This window comes from Saimiri boliviensis, chromosome 2 (genome assembly GCF_048565385.1).
Source record: "Saimiri boliviensis isolate mSaiBol1 chromosome 2, mSaiBol1.pri, whole genome shotgun sequence".
Lineage (NCBI taxonomy): Eukaryota > Metazoa > Chordata > Mammalia > Primates > Cebidae > Saimiri > Saimiri boliviensis.
Genome location: NC_133450.1, coordinates 82238008 through 82259027, shown reverse-complemented (window position 1 = coordinate 82259027; position 21020 = coordinate 82238008). Strand labels below are relative to the sequence as shown.

The 21020-nt window shown below is 44.2% G+C and overlaps 2 protein-coding genes across 2 annotated transcripts in view; one reads left to right on the top strand and one right to left on the bottom strand.

Annotated features, from left to right (window-relative positions):
- Positions 1-161: 161 nt before the first annotated feature.
- MFAP1 (microfibril associated protein 1) lies at positions 162-17783 on the bottom strand. Its single transcript, XM_039469483.2, has 9 exons — positions 17560-17783; positions 10213-10432; positions 8243-8372; positions 6852-7039; positions 5689-5797; positions 5425-5585; positions 2546-2705; positions 948-1037; positions 162-859 (listed from the first exon to the last, which is right to left on the bottom strand). The coding sequence occupies exons 1-9, from the start codon at positions 17636-17638 to the stop codon at positions 677-679; spliced, it is 1320 nt and encodes a 439-aa protein (XP_039325417.1). The 5' UTR covers positions 17639-17783; the 3' UTR covers positions 162-676.
- Positions 17784-20227: 2444 nt separating this feature from the next.
- The window catches only part of WDR76 (WD repeat domain 76), a 43857-nt gene continuing 43064 nt past the window's right edge, over positions 20228-21020 (top strand). The window contains exon 1 of the mRNA XM_003928925.4: positions 20228-20704. Within this exon, the coding sequence (XP_003928974.1) occupies positions 20645-20704 (60 nt within the window). The 5' untranslated portion in view covers positions 20228-20644. The remainder of the gene's footprint in view (positions 20705-21020) is intronic.

Sequence of the window (21020 nt, the reverse complement as noted above, 5' to 3'; positions counted from 1 at the left end):
GCTGTTTAAAGCCTGGCTAGTTCCTGAGCTTGTTTCTGAGATCAAAGGGAATGATCAAAATGTGAAACACCTTCTCCCTGACAATTGTGTTAACCTTTTACTTTAATAGGTAATTAATGCTTGTCAGCCTGGACATCATTTCCAGTATCATGCTAAAAATCTCCTTGGTGTACGATTCTTTTATTTCTTGACATGCACACATATATGGATCAAAAAGTATGTACAGGTAGAAAAATGGACCCCAAGCAAAAATGGAAAACATGTTTCTATGAGCTTAGATTTCCTGGTATATTACTCCTAAACCTAAGGTAGAAGTAATGCATTGTTCACTTACATGCCCACTTTTCTAACCCAAGCTAAGGGCTGGAAAAAAACTCAGAACAGTCCCAAGTAAATATGGGAAACCACAGCAGTGATAAAACCTAAGATTTCTCAGAAATAGTTTTAAGCGGGAAGCTTCTAATTCTACCTGGACAGTGTTTTCCCTGTGGGTTTCTCAGCATGAGTCCAAACCTCACAAAGCACCTTCCAAGTCTGGGCTACCCAGTATCAGAATTATAAAAGTAGGTCCAATAGCTGGATATAAGGGCCAAGGAAATAATGAAAAGGCAAATCAAGGACCACATGCTGAGACTTCCCCTTGTGTTCCACAGTTGGAAGAATAAGCAGTTGGACCCTAGGTAGTTTTTCGCTTCTTGGCAGATGGCCGCTCAAATACATCTCGTACCCCAGCTGCCTTTTGTTTGAAGAACTTTGTGTTCTGGGCACTCTCTTGGCCCCAAGCTGAGTCAAAGGAGGTGGTATCTTGATCCACAAGGTGAGTGTATTTGGTGCGACCTGAGCGTCCAAAGTTCTTGACCTGAGGGAAGATGTATGATGGTTATACCACCAAACCATACCTCATCTGTCAATACATTACTTTTTCATGTTATTAAGGTTCCCCATACCTGCATGACTTTAGGAAGAATGGTTTTGTTGAAATGATCCTCCAGGGTAGGAGCGCTGAAATCTCTCTTGTATACTTCCTCATCCTCATCCTGTAGAGAAGAATCGTATCAATATCTTGTGGCTTTATTTCCTATATATTCAAACCACAAACATACTTAACTCTACAATGAAGGATACAAAGAAAGCAGAGGGTATTGAGCCTTTCTTCAAGAGCTTACATCTAGTTGAAGAGATTCTTTTTCCTTTGTTGTACTGTCTTTTATTTTTTTTTCCTGAGATGGGGGGTCTCATTTTGATGTCCAGGCTGGAGTGCAGTGGTGTGACCACTGCTCACTGCAGCCTTGACCTCCCAGGATCAGGTGATGCTCGCTCTTCAGCCTCCTAAGCAGCTGGGACTACAGGTGCACGCAAGTATGCCTAATTTTCTCCTTGAGTAAAGACATGTCTCAAAGGTTGGCTTACTCTCTCTGCCCTCAGTGTGTTCATTTACTCATATGACTTCAGCTCTGCACAGGCCTCTCCAATCTCCAATCCTGGATTTTCTACTGCCTTTTATACAAGCTGGATATATTGGGACTTTAAACTCACATCTAAAGTGAAGGGCAGGAATTTAGTTGCGGTGGGGATATTTAGAATTTGCTACACAGCACTTGAAAAAGCTCGTCTATTTTTTTGATACAAACTGCTTTAACATTACGAAATCATAAACCATACAGGGTTAGCAGATTGGTATTTTGACCTTAGACTTTATATGAAGAACAAAGATGATGGCACTCCACCTAATGGTTAGATAATAAACCATGCTTTTGGTTAGTTACGCTTAGGTACTTTGTTAGTTCAGAATGAAGTGAACCTTTTACCACCCAAATTCGAATTAATGTAAAGCAATTTGCAGTTTGGTTTTCACATAACCAAAACTTCTTATTCAGGTATGAAATAATGACAACTAAGTTATTTGGAGGACCTAATTAGTCCACTATCTATATAGATGACTTCTCCATTTCATTTCTTCAGTTTATCTAAAACTGGGTATGATGGCTCATGCCTGTAATCCTAGTACTTTTGGAGGTTGTGGTGGGAGGATTGCTTGAGGCCAGAAGGTCAAGATCAGCCTGAGCAACATACAGTGAGACCTGGTCTCTACAAAAAATTGAAAAACTAGCAATTAGCAAAAAAAAAAAAAAAAAAAAAAAAAAAAAAAAAAAATTAGCCAGGCATGGTGGTGCATGCCTATGATCTCAGCTACTCTGGAGGCTGAAGCAGGTGTATAGTTTGAGCCCAGGCCCAGGAGGTCAAGGTTGCAGTGAACTATAATCACACCACTGTACCCCGAGCCTGGGTGACAGCAAGACTTTGCCTCTTAAAGTCTATTACATCATTTCCTCTTTTTGAGAGCTGGGGCCAAAAGAGAGTTGATTATACTTCTATAATCCAATTGCTGATGCTTTTCTCTGAGTTTATATTCTTCAGAGGGAAACAGCAAATGAGAAAGCTGACCACTGGCAAGTGAAAATAACATTCTTGAGGAGAAAAAATAATTCAGAGTCTCTGAGTTATTCCTACTGCTCAATTTTTGGATTCTCTTTTCACTTCTTACCATGAAGAAGGCACCCCTGTGATAATACTTCTGTAAGAACTTGTATTTGCCCTTAACAGCTTTGTTGGTAATGACTTTGCCATTTGCCCGAAGCTCAGCTCTCCTCTCTTCCTCAGTCAGGTTTCGCATGCGTTCAATTTCTGCTTTCTCCTTCTCAAGCCTGTCCAGGGAGCAAAACAATTTATTGGTACTGTTACAGCTTCAGAAAGACCAAATTATCTGAAAAGAACAGTCCCATGTCATTTCAAATATTAGTCACCTTCTTTAATTCTAGTCACTGCCTATTAGGAATCAAGACCAGGAGCTCAATAAACAAAAGGGTGAGTTGGTCTTCATTGTTTTGCCAGACTAGGTATTGTTCACTTCCAAAAGTTGATTCTAACCGTTCTGAGGTTAAGACGTACCATTACTGCTTCATTTTGCAACATTACAAATTCTCTTTCCCTAAAAAGTATTCTTAGCTTTAAAAAAAATCAGTGAATTTAAAATAACTGTCCAGGACTTCGCTGATACTCCTTTATGTAAGTGCATCAGAATCATATAGGTGCTTGTATGTCATAAACCGAAGATTACTATCATTAATTAGATTGCTGTAACTTTTTAGCCATTGTTGGGGAGAGGGGGTGATATCCCCTTTTTCCAAAAAAATGCATATATACACATAATTTTGTGTACAATTTTATTTTTATTTTTTTGAGATGCAGTTTCGTTCTGTCACCCAGGCTGGAGTGCAGCGGCATGATCTTGGCTCACTGCAACCTCCACCTCCTGGGTCCAAGCGATTCTCCTGCCTCAGCCTCCTGAGTAGCCGGGATTACAGGTGTATGCTACTATGCCTGGCTAATTTTCTTATTTTTAGTAAAGATGGGGTTTCACCATGTTGGTCAGGATGGTCTCAAACTCCTGACCTTGTGATCTGCCCGCCTTGGCCTCCCAAAGTATTGGGATTCCAGATAGGAGCCACCATGTCCAGCCTTGTGTACAATTTAAAAGGGCACATGGATTCCTACTCGTTCAAGTCCAGGATAAGAACCTTAGAAACTACAGACTGAGGGCTGGGCATGATGGTCATGCCTGTAATCCCAGCACTTTGGGAGGCCAAGGCAGGTGGATTACCTGACGTCAGGAGTTCGAGGCCAGCCTGGCCAAAATGGTGAAACCTAGTCTCTACTAAAAATAACAAAATCAGCCAGGCATGGTGGCACATGCCTATAGTCCCAGCTACTCTGGAGGCGGAGGCAGGAGAATTACTTGACTCCCAGGGGGTGGGGGTTGTAGTAAGCCGAGATCACACCACTGTATTCCAGACTGGGTAAGAGTAAGACTCTGTCTCAAAAAGAAAAAAAAGAAACTATAGGATGAGGATGGAGTTATCTATTCTGTGTAGCTTATATGGCTCATATTCAAGCAAATTTTGGTGGTTTTTTCAGACAGTCTCACTCCAGCCCAGGCTGGAGTGCAGTGGTATGATATCAGTTCGCTGTTACCTCCGACTCCTGGGTTCAAGTGATTCTCCTGCCTCAGCCTGAGTATCTGGGACTAACAGGCACACACAACCAAGATGGCTAATTTTCATATTATAGTATAGATGGTGTTTTGCCGTGTTGGCCAGGCTGCTGTCTAACTCCCAGCCTTAAGTGATCTACCCACCTCAGCCTCCCAAAGTGCTGGGATTACAGGTATGAACCACTGCGCCCAGCCTAGAGTTATCTGTTGATTGTTTCCCTTTGTGATCTGGGATTATCCTCTCATACCTAGTAATTTACAGGAATGGGTGATGCAGCTCAGAAATGATTCTGCTTGCACTGGGCATGGTGGCTCACACCTGTAATCCCAGCACTTTGGGAGGCAGAGGTGGGTGGATAACTTAGGTCAGGAGTTTGAGACCAGCCTGACCAACGTGGTCAAACCCCGTCTCTACTAAAAATATAAAAATTAGCCAGGCATGGTGGCACATGCCTGTAATCCCAGCTACTCTGGAGGCTGAGACAGGAGAATTGCTTGAACATGGGAGGCAGAGGTTGCAGTGAGCCAAGGTTGTGACTTTTCATTCCAGCCTGGGCAAAAGAGCGAAACTCCATCTTAAAAAGAAAAATAGTTCTGCTCTAACACATTGTAGATTATTTAAGTGCCACAAATTCTTCCCCTCAGAGTACGCGTGGTCGTTTTCAAAAAGTATGACTTTGCTGCTGCTCCTATCCAGAGGTAGAGTCTATTTCTCCACCTGCTTAAAGCTAGATTGGCCTTGTGACTTGCTTTGACCACTATGTGGCAGAATGGATGTATGAGTTCTGGAACCTAAGTGTTAGGAGACCTTGTCCTCTTCGAATGGTGCCCTGAAACTGCTATGTAAGGAAGCCAGTCTAATCCAGTGGAGGAGAAGTGAGGCATCCTAACTGATAGCCAGCACCTACTACTGGCATGTGAGTGAAGTCCTTTTAAGTTTCTAGACCAATCACCCCTCTAGCTAGATGCAACTATGTAAGTGAGCCCAGGTGAAACCAGTAAAGGAGCTGTTCAGCCAACCTCCAAAATTGTGAAAAGTAATAAATTGTTTCAAGCCACTCAATTGTGGGTTGGGTTGTACACAGTAAGAGATAACTACTAACAGTTACTGGTTTTTGTGTCTGCTAGGAAACTACAGGGAGCACTGGCTGGCACTCTGTTATGGACATATGTGACAAATGTGTTTCTCTTCCCTGATTTCACTGTAACAAGTGAAACTCACATTCCAATTATAGGAAACTCACCCAGCACTAAGAACTCTGTAGATGGCTAGAAAGGAACTCATAGTCACAGTAGATAATGAGTTTCAGAACTGTCCTACTAGAAATCTGTTCCATTAGCAGAATTAACTCTAGGTTCATCTTTTTACTCACGCTTCTCTATCTTCTCTGTCCCTCTTGATTCTTTTTAGCTCCCGAACTTTCCATGCCTCATATTCCTCCTCATCATTTTCATCATCAGTATTAAGTGCATCCAGTGCAGCCAGGGATCGCTTGTTCTCTTCCAGCTCTTTCTTGGTTTCCTCTTCGACAATCTAGATAGGGAGAACAATTCAGCCTGGACTTCCTTACTCTCCTCAGACAAACTTGATTATACACCATTTCTTGCAGTCAATCCTTGCAACCACTCTCTAGTACCTTGAGTGTGTACTTGCGCCTCTCCTCAGCCATGCGTTTTGCTTCCTGCTCCAGCTCCTTCTGTTTCAATGCTTCGGCTTCACGTTCTTGAACTGTCACTCGGTCCTTCCTGCATCACAGAGGTCCTGTTAATTGCCCAAAGTCCTTAGAGTGGAGTTCTCTGTTCCCCCAGACATAGTCCCATCCAAATCAGGCAAAACCAAACAATCTTTGGCTATATTTGCAAAGAACAAAAAACACTGAGTCATCCCAAGTCTTTTTTTTGTTTTGAGATCCAGTCTTGCTCTGTTGCCGAGGCTGGAGTGCAGTGGTGCGATCTCGGCTCACTACAACCTCTGCCTCCCAGGTTCAAGCAATTCTCTGCCTCAGCCTCTTGAGTAGATGGGATTACAGGTGCCCACCATCATGCCTGGCTAATTAAAAAAAAATTTTTTTAGGTAGGCCGGGCGAGGTGGCTCACGAGGTCAAGAGATAAAGACCATCCTGGTAAACATGGTGAAACTCCGTCTCTACTAAAAATACAAAAAAATTAGCTGGGCATGGTGGTGCGTGCCTGTAATCCCAGCTACTCAGGAGGCTGAGGCAGGAGAATTGCCTGAACCCAGGAGGCGGAGGTTGCGGTGAGCCGAGATCGCGCCATTGCACTCCAGCCTGGGTAACAAGAGTGTTACCCAGGCTGTAGTGCAGTGGCACAATGGTCTTGGCTCACTGCAATCTCCGCCTCCTGTGTTCAAGCAATTCTCCTGCCTCAACCTCCTGAATAGCTGGGACTACAAGTGTGCGCCACCATGCCCAGCTAATTTTTTTTTTTTAAGTAGAGACGGTGTTTCACCATGGTGGCCAGGATGGTCTCAATCTCCTGACCTTATGATCCACCTGCCTAAGCCTCACAAAGTGCTGGGATTATAGGTGTGGGCTACCTACTGTGCCCGGCTTCTATATGCTCTTCAACTAGGAAAAAAAAAAGGTATGTGAAAACAAACTCAGGTTCTCTGCTAACACCAAGATATTCTTCAGCAGCTAGTCTAGCAAGGCTAGAGCACTGGCAAAAGCACTTTCACTCAGGGCTTAGATTTCAGAATAGCACGATAGAAAACAGACTTGTCTCTATGCCTGGAAAGTGGTAATTAAGTGGATTCAGATCTGGCTTGTGAGATACTTACTTTCGAATGAAGACTGGTTTAAGGCGAGGCTCCATCTCATCTTCACTGTCTGTGTACTCTTCATACTCAGACTCTGATTCTGACTCCTCTCCAGAACGTCCCTCATCTTCCACTTCCATGACTTCCATCTCTTCATTTTTTCTCTCCTGTGCTCGCTGACGCATCATGCCACGCCGCCGCTCTATTTCCTATCAAGTCACATATGTAAGCCAGTTAGTCAAATGGTCTGTAGCTTTTTGTTTTTGTCTCATCAAACACAACAAATGCAAATATAAACAAATACAACTGGATGAGAGTGGTGGCTTATGCCTGTAATCCCAGCACTTTGGGAGGCCAAGGTAGGCAGATCACAAGGTCAGGAAATCGAGATCATCCTGGCTAACAGGGTGAAACCCCGTCTCTACTAAAAATACAAAAAGTTAGCCAGGAGTGGTGGCACGCACCTGTAACCCCAGATACTTGGGAGGCTGAGACAGGAGAATCGCTTGAACCTGGGAGGCAGAGGTTGCAGTGACTTGAGATTGCGCCACTGCACTCCAGTCTGGGCAAGAGTGAGGAAAAAAAAAAACAACAGGCCAGGTGCGGTGGCTCATGCCTGTAATTCCAGCACTTGGAAGGCCAAGGTGGGCGGATCATGAGGTCAAGACATTGAGACCATTCTGGCCAACATGGTGAGACCCCGTCCCAACTGAAAAAATACAAAAATTAGCTGGGCGTCGTGGTGTACGTCTGTAGTCCCAGCTACTTGAGTGGTTGAGGCAGGGGAATTGCTTGAACCCGGGAGGCAGAGGTTGCAGTGAGCCAAGATTGTGCCACTGCACTCCAGCCTGGTGTCTGGTGACAGATTAAGACTGTCTCACAAGAAAAAAAGAAAACAAAAACCACAACTTAGTACCATTCTATTTTTAATTTCATCCCAGCAAACAAGGAACATGATCAGAGTCCTGCCAAGAGCAGAGATTTTGTGTTTTTAATGCTTCAACAAATGAACACTGGCCTCAACTTTTTCTTATACTCAGAAAAATCAGAAAAATACTTCCCATGTTCCTTTTTTTTTTTTTTTTCCTTTTTTTTTCTTTTTTTTTTTTTTGAGACAGAGTTTCGCTCTTGTTGCCCAGGCTGGAGTGCAATGGCGCGATCTCGGCTCACCGCAACCTCCGCCTCCTGGGTTCAGGCAATTCTTCTGCCTCAGCCTCCCGAGTAGCTGGGATGACAGGCACACGCCACCATGCCCAGCTAATTTTCAGTATTTTTAGTAGAGATGGGGTTTCACCATGTTGACCAGGATGGTCTCGATCTCTTGACCTCGTGATCCACCCGCCTCGGCCTCCCAAAGTGCTGGGATTACAGGCTTGAGCCACCGCGCCCGGCCCCATGTTCCTTTATCATACCTCATCATCAATTTCTTCTTCCTCTTCTTCACTGCTATCTTCTCGTTCCATGCGCCAAGCATCTCCTTCTACTTCTGAGTCACTTTCTCCTACCACTTCAGGTTCCACTATTTTCCGATGTCGAGCCAATCTGAAAAACAGTATGTAACACCAATGTCATAAAAATGGAGTAGCATTTTTATGGTCCAAATGTAACACCAATGTCATAAAAATGAAGTAGTATCAACCACATTTCCATAGCCACAAAGCACATTGTTTGCCTTCATTAGTACTGAAGTCTTTTCTTTTTTTTGAGGCAGCGTCTTGCTCTGTTACTCAGGCTGCAGTGCAGTGGCGTGATCTTGGCTTACTGCAACCTCTGCCTCCCAAGCTCAAGTGATTCTCCCACCTAAGTCTCCTGAGTAGCTGGAAGTATAGGTGTGCCACCACACCTGGCTAATTTTTGTATTTTTTTTTTGTAGAGACAGGGTTTTACCATGTTGTCCAGGCTGGTCTTGAACTGGACTTAGGCAATCTGCTCGCCTTTGCCTCTCAAAATGCTGGGATCATAGGTGTGAGCCACTGTGCGCATCTAATATTAAAGTCTTGAAGTGGGGGAAACTGAGGTGCAGATTAAAGAAACTAAACTAGGATGTCAGAGCAAATAGTCAAGTTGGGTCTGAAATACTAAATGTATGTTGAAGCATCCTGGGGCACCACAGCGAGCCAGCAAACTCATAGGGATGCACTGGGATTTTTTTTTTTTTTTTTTTGAGTCAGAGTTTCGCTCGTTACCCAGGCTGGAGTGCAATGGCGCGATCTCGGCTCACGGCAACCTCCGCCTCCTGGGTTCAGGCAATTCTCCTGCCTTAGCCTCCCGAGTAGCTGGGATTACAGGCACGCGCCACCATGCCCAGCTAATTTTTGTATTTTTAGTAGAGACGGGGTTTCACCATGTTGACCAGAATGGTCTCGATCTCTTGACTTTGTGATCCACCCACCTCGGCCTCCCAAAGTGCTGGGATTACAGGCGTGAGCCACTGCGCCCGGCCGCATTGGGATATTTTTAATAGCTCAAGGTAATTCAGTTTCAACATTAAGCCACACTACATTCCTTTGAATAACATCGTATTTTTGTGAAAGTGGGTTTTGGTGGCTGCTGTGAAAAAAGCAAAAGATATCGTGAAAATCAATATAAAACAAGACATGAAAACCTGACAGTGCTGATTCCAAGGTTTGAAAGGCTGTCAATGTCTAACAGGCACACAAATTCCACTAGTAACTATGGTACAGTGAGAATGAATAAGTGTTTTTTGCCTGATGGGCACTTTAATTTTCAAGTGACAAAATTGTTAGGATATAAATACTTACTAAGTTATTTGGCTCTAACTACTTAATAACTAAAATAAACAGAACCGTTTTGACCCAGGAGCCCTGTGAAACAATTATGAACCCTGAAACTTCAGGACCCTTGGCCTATTCTATAAGGTAATGTCTCGATCGACACATAACATACAAAATTGCTCACTGGGCGGCTCTCCTTCCACCATGAGAACTTTATGAGGTCTTTTCTCCTACTTCAGTGTCATTTCCCCATATTAGCATTTAGAATTAAGTAGATGTATAAAATCAATTTATCAAAGTTTATAAAACATCTGTGCTAAAAAGACTCACCTCAACAGCCAAGGAATGATCTGTGTTTTCTATTCCCATAAGGAGTTGAGTAAGGGCTTTAGGCCAGAAGTAACCTGTTGTTTTCTGAAGCTGCCACTTTGTAACTTTGGTCATGTTATTTTCTTAGCCCCTTTGTGCTCTTAGTTTCCTCCTTTTGTGACATGGGGATAATAGCACCTATCTTATAAAGTTATTGTGTGGATTACGAGAATTAGCAAATGTAATCTACTTGGCACTACTATTAAAGTATTAGCTATTATTGCTATTGTTAAGCTGTAGAGGTTCATGTTCAAGGAAAACACCATCATAGACATTACCTCTCTTCCACATCTTCACTAATACGGTTCTGCAAACGCCGTAGCCGGGGGTCACTAGATGAATCCTCCTCTTGTTCCTCAGGCTCTGCTTCTTGTTCTTTGGCTTTTTTAATGAACTGAAATTCTTCATCCTCCTCATCTGAGGACTCCATAGGGGCATAGTCTGGCCTCTTTCCGGACACATAACGTTTTACCTTCACTTTTTCCATTGAAATCTCACCTGGGCGAGAAAGGTAACTTGCATTTCAGGAGCCTCTTTCTCAATGTCCTTCAACCCATGACCTTTACAAATAGAGCCCCTTTATTCCTAGGAGACAAGAGTCTAAGCAGGAGAAGAAAGCCATTAACCAACCATCTATTCATCTAATAATGTTTTCCTACAAAGGCCAAGTCATGAGACTGCCTCCTTGTGAAAGCCAATACTAATGATAATGAGGCTTACCTTGAGTACAATGAAGTGGAGGAAGGTAGGCAGTGTAATAGTAGAAAAAAGTCCCCCTAAAAAGGGCAGACTGCATCCATCACAAATTCATGCTATTCTACCTCAACTATACCTTTAAACAAATTATTTTTAACAGTGCCCAGCACATAGAGTGATTTATGCAGGAACATCAAACTAAAATGCTGCTCAGGCATTCTTGTAGTTCCCTCTGGGACTTCCATGGCAGCCTTTATAACATATTGCCACATGACTCAATATTCTAACCTTACCTATTTTTATCTTCTTTTCCTTTACCTTATGTGCTATCAAACCTGCAAGAGTAGGTAATCGCTTACAAATACAAACAATTCTAGTGAAGAGAGAGAGACAGTGAAAACTAACCAACTTATTTTATGAGTATAATCTTGATAACCAAATTAGACAGTTCAAAGGAAAACTTCAGGTGAATTTCACTTACAAACATCAATACAAAAATACTAACATAAGAGCAAATTTATCCCCGCAATATAAAAACTATCCAAAAAACACTGAAATAAAAAATCCCTAAGTCAACACAGCTTATTAGAATTTAGCCCAAGACTACAAGGATAGTTTTACCTTAGAAAATTAATGAGAGGGCTGGGCGCAGTGGCTCATGCCTGTAATCCCAGCATCTTGGAAGGTTGAAGCAGGAGATTGTTTAAACCCAGGATTTCAAGACCAGCCTGGGCAACACAGTTAGACTTTATCTCTACTAAAAGTAAAAAGAATTAACCGGGCATAGTGGTACATGCCTGTGGTCCCAAGCTACTTGGGAGGTTGAGGTGGGAGAACTGCTTGAGCCCAGGAGGTTGAGGCTGCAGCAAGCTGTGATCACATCATGGCACTCACTCAACCCTGGGTGATAGAGTAAGACCCTGGGTCAAATACAAAAATATATACAGCTGGCACAGTGGCTCATGCCTGTAATCCCACCACTTTGGAAAGCAAAGGTGGGCATATCATTTGAGGCCAGGAGTTCAAGACCAGCCTGGCCAACATGGCGAAACCCTGTCTCTACTAAAAATACAAAAATTGGCCAGGCGTGGTGGCACATGCTTGTTAATCTTAGATACTCAGGTGGCTGAGGTAGGAGAATCGCTTGTACCTGGGTGGTAGAGGTTGCAGTGAGCTGAGATCATGCTACTGCACTCCAGCCTGGGCAACACAGCAAGACTCTGTCTTAAAAAATCATCTATCTATCTATCTATCTATCTATATATATATAGATAGGTAGATAGACAATGGGAGGGGAAGCAATATACTATTTTTAATTTTAAAAGTGATTTTTGTTATTTTTAAAAGGGTAGAGAGTCTCACTATGTTCCCCAGGCTGGCCTTGAACTCCTGGCTTCAAGTGATCCTCCAGCCTCAGTCCCCCAAAGTGCTGGGATTACAGGTGTGAGCCATCTCTTCTGGTCTACTATTTTAAAGTCACATTTTTTTTAATGATACAGCAGACTTTATACTTAATGATAAAACAATGGAAGCATTTTATTGATTAATTGATTGAGATGGAATCTTGCTGTCACCCATGCTACAGCACAGTGGCATGATCTCAGCTCACTGCACCCTCCGCCTTCTGGGTTCAAGCAGTTCTCCCTGCCTCAGGCTCCTGAGTAGCTGGGATTACAGGTGCCTACCACCATGACTGGCTAATTTTTTAATTTTTTAGTAAGACAGAGTTTCACCATGTGGGCCAGGCTGGTCTTGAACTCTTGACCTCAGGTTATCAGCTAGCCTCAGCCTCCCAGTGTTGGGATTACAGGCGTGAGCCACTGGGCCTGGCCAGAAGCATTCTCTAAAAAACAGTCGGCATCCTAATAATGTCGCTATCACACCTTCTAGTCAACACTGTGTTATGGTTCTAATTTAGGCAGTAAGGAAAAGTTATAAGGATTTTAAAGGAAGAAATTGCCATAATTTGCAGATTACATTGTTGTCTTTGGAGAAAACACAAGATAACAGATAAGCTAAAAGAACAGAAAAAATGCTGGATATAAAACTTATTTATAAAAATAAGCATACCTGTACATTATTAGCTACATATAACTAGAAAGTACAATTTTATTTTTATTTATTGATTTTTTTTGAGACAGAGTTTCGCTTTTGTTACCCAGGCTGGAGTGCAATGGCGCAATCTCGGCTCACTGCAACCTCTGTCTTCTGGTTTCAGGCAATTCTCCTGCCTCAGCCTCCCGAGTAGCTGAGACTACAGGTGTGCGCCACCATGCCCAGCTAATATTTGTATTTTTAGTAGAGATGGGGTTTCACCATGTTGAGGATGGTCTCGATCTCTTGACCTCGTGATCCACCCGTCTCGGCCTCCCAAGGTGCTGGGATTACAGGCGTGAGCCACCACGCCCTGCCTATTTATTGATTTTCTTGAGACAGGGTCTCAATCACACTGTTGCCCAGGCTGGAGTGCAATGGCACAATCATGGCTCACCGCAGCCTTATATGAGAACTCCCAGGCTCAAACTGTTCTCCTGCCTCAGCCTCCCAAGTAGCTGGGATTACAAAAAAATTCTTTTTGGGACTACAAAATTAAAAAAATTTTTTTTTATAGAGACAAGGTCTTACTGTGTTGCCCAGGCTGGTCTTGAACTCCTGGGATCAAGCGATCCTCTTGCCAAAGGCCTCCCAAAGTGCTGGGATTACAGGAGTGAGCCACCATGCCTGGTATATTTTTTACTTTTTGAGAAAGAGTCTCACTCTGTCACCCAGGCTGGTATGCAGTGGGATGATCACAGCTCACTGCAGCCTCAACCTCCTGTAAAGTGATCCTTCCTCCTCAGCCTCTGGGTAGCTGGGACTACAGGCAGGTGCCACCCAGGTAATTTATTGTATTTTTTGTAGAGATGGGGTCTTCTATGTTGCCCAGGCTGGAGAAAATAAAGTTTTAAAGTACCATGAACAATCACAACTAATCTATAAAATAGTGAGGAATAAATCTAATAAACAATGTGCAGGTTTTTAGGAGGAAAACGATATAATTTTATTGAAAGTAAAAAAGATCTAAGATCTAAATAAACAAATACTTCACATTCAAAGATGAGAAGATGGCAGCTGCGCCTGAATTAACCTATACATGTATAATCTACCATTTTAATGCAATTTCATTAAAAGTTGTCTCCAGGCTTATTCCAAAATCATATGGAAGGACAGGAGGCCCCAAAGAGCCAAGAAAATGCTAAAAACGAATAAAAGCTGATGGGGGTGGGGAAGGAGGGATAGGGAATAGCTTACCAGATATGTCAGTGACCTAGGAAGTACACAGAGATCAACTGAACAGAGTAGAGAGCAGAAAAACAAGCTTATAATAAGAACTTGAGTATATTACAGAAGTGGCATTACAAATTAGTAGAGAGTGGATGGGCTAATCCATCAGCAGAGAAGGGACAATTGGCCAACCATATAGTAAAATTAGACCTCTAACTTCTACCATGGACACAAAAATTCCAGATGGATTAAAGACCCAACTATGAAAAACTTATCAGCCGGGCGCAGTGGCTCATGCCTGTAATCCCAGCACTTTGGGAGGCTGAGACGGGCAGATCACGAGGTAAGGAGTTTGGGACTAGCCTGGCCAACAAAGTGAAAAACCCTGTCTCTACTAAAAATTCAAAAATTAGCTGGGTGTGGTGGTGGGCGCCTGTAATCCCAGCTACTTCGGGTGGCTAAGGCAGGAGAATTGCTTGAACTCAGGAGGCGGAGGTTGCAGTGAGCCAAGATCGCACCACTGCACTGCAGCCTGATAGAGCAAGACTTCATCTCCAGGGGAAAAAAACAAAAACTTATCTTAAATATTTACATTTCCTATGGGACTGTAAGCTCCCTAACTTAAAGTGTGTTTTGTGTCAGTATGTATTCAATCCAATTTAATATATATGAACACTCAGAAGCTAGAAAACCTTTACAATAGCTGGGGACCATGGCTCACACCTGTAATTCCGGTACTTTGGGAGGCCAAGGCAGGTGCATCACCTGAGGTCAGGAGTTGGGAGACCAGCCTGGCTGACATGGTGAAACACTGTTTCTACTAAAAATATAAAAATTAGCTGGATGTGGTGGTAGGCGCCTGTAATCCCAGCTACTTGGGAAGCTGGGGCAGGAGAATTGCTTGAACCCATGAGGCAGAAGTTGCAGTGAGCCGAGATCATGCCATTGTACTCCAGCCTGGGCGACAAGAGCAAAACTGTCTTAAAAAAAAAAAAAATACAGAAAACCTTTACAATATGAGTATCTGTGATCTCAGTGCAGGGAGGGATTATTTCTTAAATGATATACCAAAAAAAAAAAAAAGCACAAATCATAAAAGATAAAGTTGGTAAGTGATAACACTAAAACTAGAATCAAGACTTCATAATTAAAGTTAAAAGAGAAGCCAAAAAATGGGGAAGAGGTTACTATAGATTTGGAACATATAAAAACAAAGCAAACAGAAAGTGGGTAATTGACAGAAACAAGTAATAGAAAAGAAAACCTAGGGAGCTTATTAGACACATGAACAAGATGCCCAGCATCACTAGTAATCAGGGGAATGCAAATTAGAATAACAAGATGCCATTTCACACCTGCTGCATCTGACAGATTGGGCAAAAACGTAAAAATCTGATACAACCAAGTGTGTAAATGATGAATATATATATATGGGAAATAAAGCTCTTAGGTTCTCAAAGTTTTTTTTTTTTTTTTTTTTTTGAGATGGAGTCTCACTGGGTCTCCCAGGCTGGAGTGCAGAATTGCGATCTCGGCTCACTACAACCTCCTCCTCCTGGGTTCAAGCAATTCTCTGCCTCAGTTTCCCGAGTACCTGGGATTACACCACACCCAGCTAATTTTTGTGTTTTTAGCAGAGATGGGATTTCACCATGTTGGCCAGGCTGGTCTTGAACTCCTGACTTCGTGATCCTCCCACCTCATCCTCCCAAAGTGCTGGCATTACAGGTGTGAGCCACCATGCCCAGTCTTGTTTGTTTTGTTTTTAAGATACAGGGTCTCAATGTATTGCACAGGCTGGAGTGTAATGGCACAGTCATAGCTCACTGCAGCTTTGAACTTCCAGGCATAAGTGATTCTCCTGCTTTGGCTTCCCCAAAGTAGCAGGAACACATAATACATCCAGCTAATGTATAATTTTTTTTGTAGAGATGAGGGTCTTGCTACGTTGCCCAAGCTGGTTTTGAACTCCTGGCCTCTAGTGATCCTCCTGCCTCAGCCTCCTGAAGTGCGGGGTTACAGGTGTGAGCCACTGTGCTCCACAAATTCTTATGTTTTTTGTTTTCGTTTTTTGAAACAGTTTTGTTCTGTCGCCAGGCTGGAGTGCAGTGGTGCGATCTCAGCTCACTGCAACCTCCGCCTCCCGGGTTCAAGGGAGTTTCACCATGTTGGCAGGATGGTTTTGATCTCTTGACCTCATGATTCGTCTACCCTGGCCTCCCAAAGTGCTGGGATTACAGGTGTGAGCCACCACGCCCGGCCAAATTCTTACATTTTTTACAACTCACTTTGGAGGGGCATTAAATAAAAGCTGGATTGGCTAGAGAATGACAACTGCAGAACTTGAACTTGTAGCTGGGATTACAGGCGCCTGCCACCATGCCTGGCTAATTTTTAGTAGAGATGGGCTTTCGCCACGTTGGCTAGGCTGGTCTGGAACTCCGAGACTCAGGTGATCCGCCCACCTCAGAGGTGTGAGCCACAGTGCCCAGGTATAGCACTTTTTTAATAGGGAAAAAAACAACAATGGGACAACTACCTGCCCCTCAGGAGGGAATAAACTGTGGGTTACAGTTTATTTAATTAATTAATTAATTTTTTTGAGACAGAGTCTCGCTCTGTCGCCAGGCGCCAGGCTGGAGTGCAGTGGCGGAATCACGGCTCACTGCAACCTCCGACTCCCGGGTCCAAGCAATTCTCCTGCCTCACCGTCCCAAGTAGCTGAGACTACAGGTGCACGCCACCATGCCCAGCTAATTTTTGTGTTTTTAGTAGAGATGGGGTTTCACCATGTTGGCCAGGATGGTCTCCATCTCTTGACCTTGGAATCTGCCCGCCTTGGCCTCCCAAAGTGTTGGGATTACAGGAACGAGCCACTGCCTCCGGCTGGTTACAGTTTATTTTACACAATGGAATTCATAAACAGTTCAGATGAATAAATATCTAAAGGGATTCAAAGGTAATTCTCAAAATCCATGTTGAGGCTAGACACGGTGGTGTTTATCTGGGAAGCTGAGGCAGGAGGAAAGCCGGAGCCCAGGAGGTCGAGTCCAATCTAGGCAGCATAAACAGTCTTCTATGGACAGCAAAAGAGGGACAATATCCCGCACAATGCCCTGCAAATACGCATTCTCTTTGTCTATGTATCTACCTACCTACCTATCTAGTCTGGTATTATATGTTTATATTCTGATATATACCTAAGTTTCTAATTATTAGATTAACATATATACTTAAGTTCCTAAGTAATTAGACTAATACATATATTCTAGTAATATGTAGTGATATATTCTAATATTAGACTAAAACATATATTCCAGGAGATACATATATATATATATATATATATATATATATAGACATCTATATTCTGATATATAGTGTATATCAGAGTAACTATTTCATACGTTTATCTATGTAATATATATACAATGTACATATTAGTCTAAGGAATTTGTGTAGGCTAAGGGGTGCTTGCTGAATATGAGAGCAGGCCACAGGAACAAGATCGGATGCGAGTGGGTGGGGATGGAAAGGTCGAAGAATTTGGGACCCAAATCTTGAGAGTGGGCGGGATAGGAGTGGTCTGTCTGGGAGAGGTCTGGAGGTTGCTGGGGCCGGAAGAGGTTAAAATTCGACTGGAAAAAGGGTTGTCAGCACTGTACCTTTCTCATTGCGAACCGGGACGGCCCCAGCCGTAGACTGAATGGGCGGTTGCTTCATGAGAGCGCTTGGGACCGACATGTTGATGGCAGCGACGGTGATTCCCGAAACTTGACTAATTCCAAACAGTGAACGTCAACGAAGAGAAGATCTCCTTTCCACCTAGGTCCACGAACACAGCTGCTCGACTGATAGAGAAACCGCTTACGGCTGAGCTAGATAAACCGGAAATACGTAACGAGGGGATTGTGGGATGGTGGAGGACGTTTGAGCGCCCATAACGAGGAAGTTGCGTCTGTTTCTGCGTCTGCTCTTTGGCTGCCCTCGGAAGTTGGAAACCGCCTTTGGCGGGAACTTTTGCTTCTTTTGGGCTTTGCTGTTAGGACCCGCGGACTCTGCGGTGAGGAAGGTTCGAATGAAAGGTTCCACGTGTTAGCTTGGTTAGAAGCCAAGAACTGTATAGTGAATAAGAAACTGAGGCGCCAGTGAGTTGCTGTTTGGCTTGTTGAAAGCTCAGAAAAAGAGTTAGATGGAGTAAAAATCTTGGTAATAGCATCTGATTAGGTCAGTTGATGAAGCCACTGTGAGCTGTGGTGCGGTATTTGGTATCACACAGGACAAGTGGTGCTGATTTAGACCAGTGACCAAAAAAAAAAAAAAAAAATTCTAGCCGGGCGCGGTGGCTCAAGCCTGTAATCCCAGCACTTTGGGAGGCCGAGGCGGGTGGATCACGAGGTCGAGAGATCGAGACCATCCTGGTCAACAAGGTGAAACCCCGTCTCTACTAAAAATACAAAAAATTAGCTGGGCGTGGTGGTGCGTGCCTGTAATCCCAGCTACTTAGGAGGCTGAGGCAGGAGAATTGCCTGAGCCCAGGAGGCGGAGGTTGCAGTGAGCCGAGATCGCGCCATTGCACTCCAGCCTGGGTAACAAGAGCAAAACTCCGTCTCAAAAAAAAAAAAAAAAAAAAAATTCCCCAAAGTGCCTGAGACATTGCCTGCCCGAAATCCTAAAACTCCACTTCTAGGCTTTCAGATTCTTCCACTGGTAGTTGGAAACTACCTATTAAAATATATTCCTGGCTGGAAAGTGTATTTAAGTTTCTTTCTTTCTTTCTTTTTTTTTTTTGAGACGGAGTTTCGCTCTTGTTACCCAGGCTGGAGTGCAATGGCGCGATCTCGGCTCACCGCAACCTCCGCCTCCTGGGTTCAGGCAATTCTTCTGCCTCAGCCTCCTGAGTAGCTGGGATTACAGGCGTGGGCCACCGTGCCCAGCTAATATTTTTGTATTTTTAGTAGAGACGGGGTTTCACCCTGTTGACCATGGTCTCGATCTCTTGACCTCGTGATCCACCCGCCACGGCCTCCCAAAGTGCTGGGATTACAGGCGTGAGCCACCGCGCCCGGCCTGTATTTAAGTTTCTAGGTAATTATTATTTTGAGACAGGGTCTTGCTCTGTCACCCAGGCTGAAGTGCAGTGGCGGGATCTCGGCTTACTGCAGTCTCCACCTCCCGGGTTCAAGTAATTCTCCTGTCTAAGCCTTCTGAGTAGCTGGGATTACAAGCACCCGCCACCACTCCCTGCTGATTTTTGTATTTTTAGTAGAGGCGGTTTTACCATGTTGGCCGGGCTCAAGGGATCCATCCACTCTGGCCTCCCACAGCCCGGTAATATTTGTATTTTTAGTAGAGGCGAGGTTTCACCATGTTGCTCAGGCTGGTTTTGAACTCCTGACCTCGGATGATCCACCCGCCTCGGCCTCCCAAAGTGCTGGGATTACAGATGTGAACCACCGTGGCCGGCCTATTTAAGAACTCTTTAAGGACTTGTAGAATAATAACAGAAGCAGCCCCACTTTACAAGCTGGGTTGTGTAAAAAAAAAAAAAAAAAAAAAAAAATTGGAAAGTCAGGGCATATTTCACAGTAGGAAGGACACCATGAAAAGTTTGGTTTTATGAGTAATTTTTGAGTCATGGAGGGCCTTGAAGTTGCTGTTAATATGATTTACCCAAATTACTTCAACTGTATTCTACAGTTGGGCCTTGGGTGGGAGAAGAAATGAAACTGGACAAGTCTCAGGCAAGTAACAGTGTGGGACCCAGTTAAGCAACTAAGGGAAACAGTTTTGGGCTAGAAGGAACCTTAAATAGAAGAATAGCCAAAATCTTATTTTAATTTTATTTATAAAAGAGACAGGGTTTTGCTGTCGCCCAGGCTGGAGTGCCGCCGGATGATGCCTCACTGTGTCCTCATCCTTCTAGTTTCAAACCATTTTCCCACCCGTCTTCCGAGTATCTGGGACTACAGACGCACAGCACCACGCAGGACTAATTTTTGTATTTTTTGTAGACATAGGGTCTCACTATGTTGCCTAGGCTGGTCTCGAAGTCCTGGGTTCAAGCGATCCGCTCCTCTCGGCCTCTCAAAGTGTTGAGATTACAGGCGTGAGCCACCGCGCCCGGCCTGCCAGTGTTTTTCAGAGCGGCATCCCGTTACCACCAGAATCAGAATGACCAGTCAAAGGTAAAAATGTCAATTCAGACCAAGTACATCCCTAAAGAATTTTCAGTCTAGGGCTTTAAGATGGCTTTCTTGGCCGGGCGCGGTGGCTCAAGCCTGTAATCCCAGCACTTTGGGAGGCCGAGGCGGGTGGATCACGAGGTCGAGAGATCGAGACCATCCCGGTCAACATGGTGAAACCCCGTCTCTACTAAAAATACTAAAAATTAGCTGGGCATGGTGGTGCGTGCCTGTAATCCCAGCTACTCAGGAGGCTGAGGCAGGAGAATTGCTTGAACCCAGGAGGCGGAGGTTGCGGTGAGCCGAGATCGCGCCATTGCACTCCAGCCTGGGTAACAAGAGCGAAACTCCGTCTCAAAAAAAAAAAAAAAAAAAAAAAAAAAAAGATGGCTTTCTTAAGAGGCGCGCGTAACCCAGTCTTCCTGCTCTGGCTGAGGTGCGATTGGGCTCCGCCGCGTCCCGGCCCCGCCCCATCCTGCCCTACTTCTCCCGGCCTCGCTCCACCCACCGCCGGTCTCCTGCCGTAATCTTGGCGGGAAGGCGCCGGCCGCTAAGAAGCCGAAAGATGTCCGGGTCGGGCGCGGCGGCTGAGAAGGCGGACTCCAGACAGCGACCCCAAATGAAGGTGAGAAACTGGTTGGTGCTTCTGGGTGTGCTTCTGCCTCGGTTTCGGTGGGGTTCTGCGGGATACAGGCCTGGGTGGTCGAGAGCACCTGCCATTGCGGGTAGGCGGGTATCCCTGCCCTGAGGCCTTCAGCATTGTCGAAAACTTTTAATCAGTAACCCTAGAAATAGTGGGAGGGTCAGATCTGGGATTCACTTTCTTCAGCCTTCTGCGTTTGCTTTTGCCACACTTTTATGGTCAGCTTCACACTGTAAATCATTCCATCCGCAGCTGGCAGTTGGGGTAGTTGCCTCTGTCATAAATGCTAGTCATTATT

What these genes read in the sequence shown, in the direction of transcription:
- MFAP1 (XM_039469483.2), bottom strand. Translation starts at nt 17,638, where the DNA reads ATGTCGGTCCCAAGCGCTCTCATGAAGCAACCGCCCATTCAGTCTACG. An exon ending in AGTGAAGATGTGGAAGAGAG is followed by an intron (nt 8,373 to 10,212) that starts GTAATGTCTATG and finishes ACTGTTTTTCAG; the next exon opens with ATTGGCTCGACATCGGAAAA. An exon ending in AAACCAGTCTTCATTCGAAA is followed by an intron (nt 5,798 to 6,851) that starts GTAAGTATCTCA and finishes TCTGTGATGCAG; the next exon opens with GAAGGACCGAGTGACAGTTC.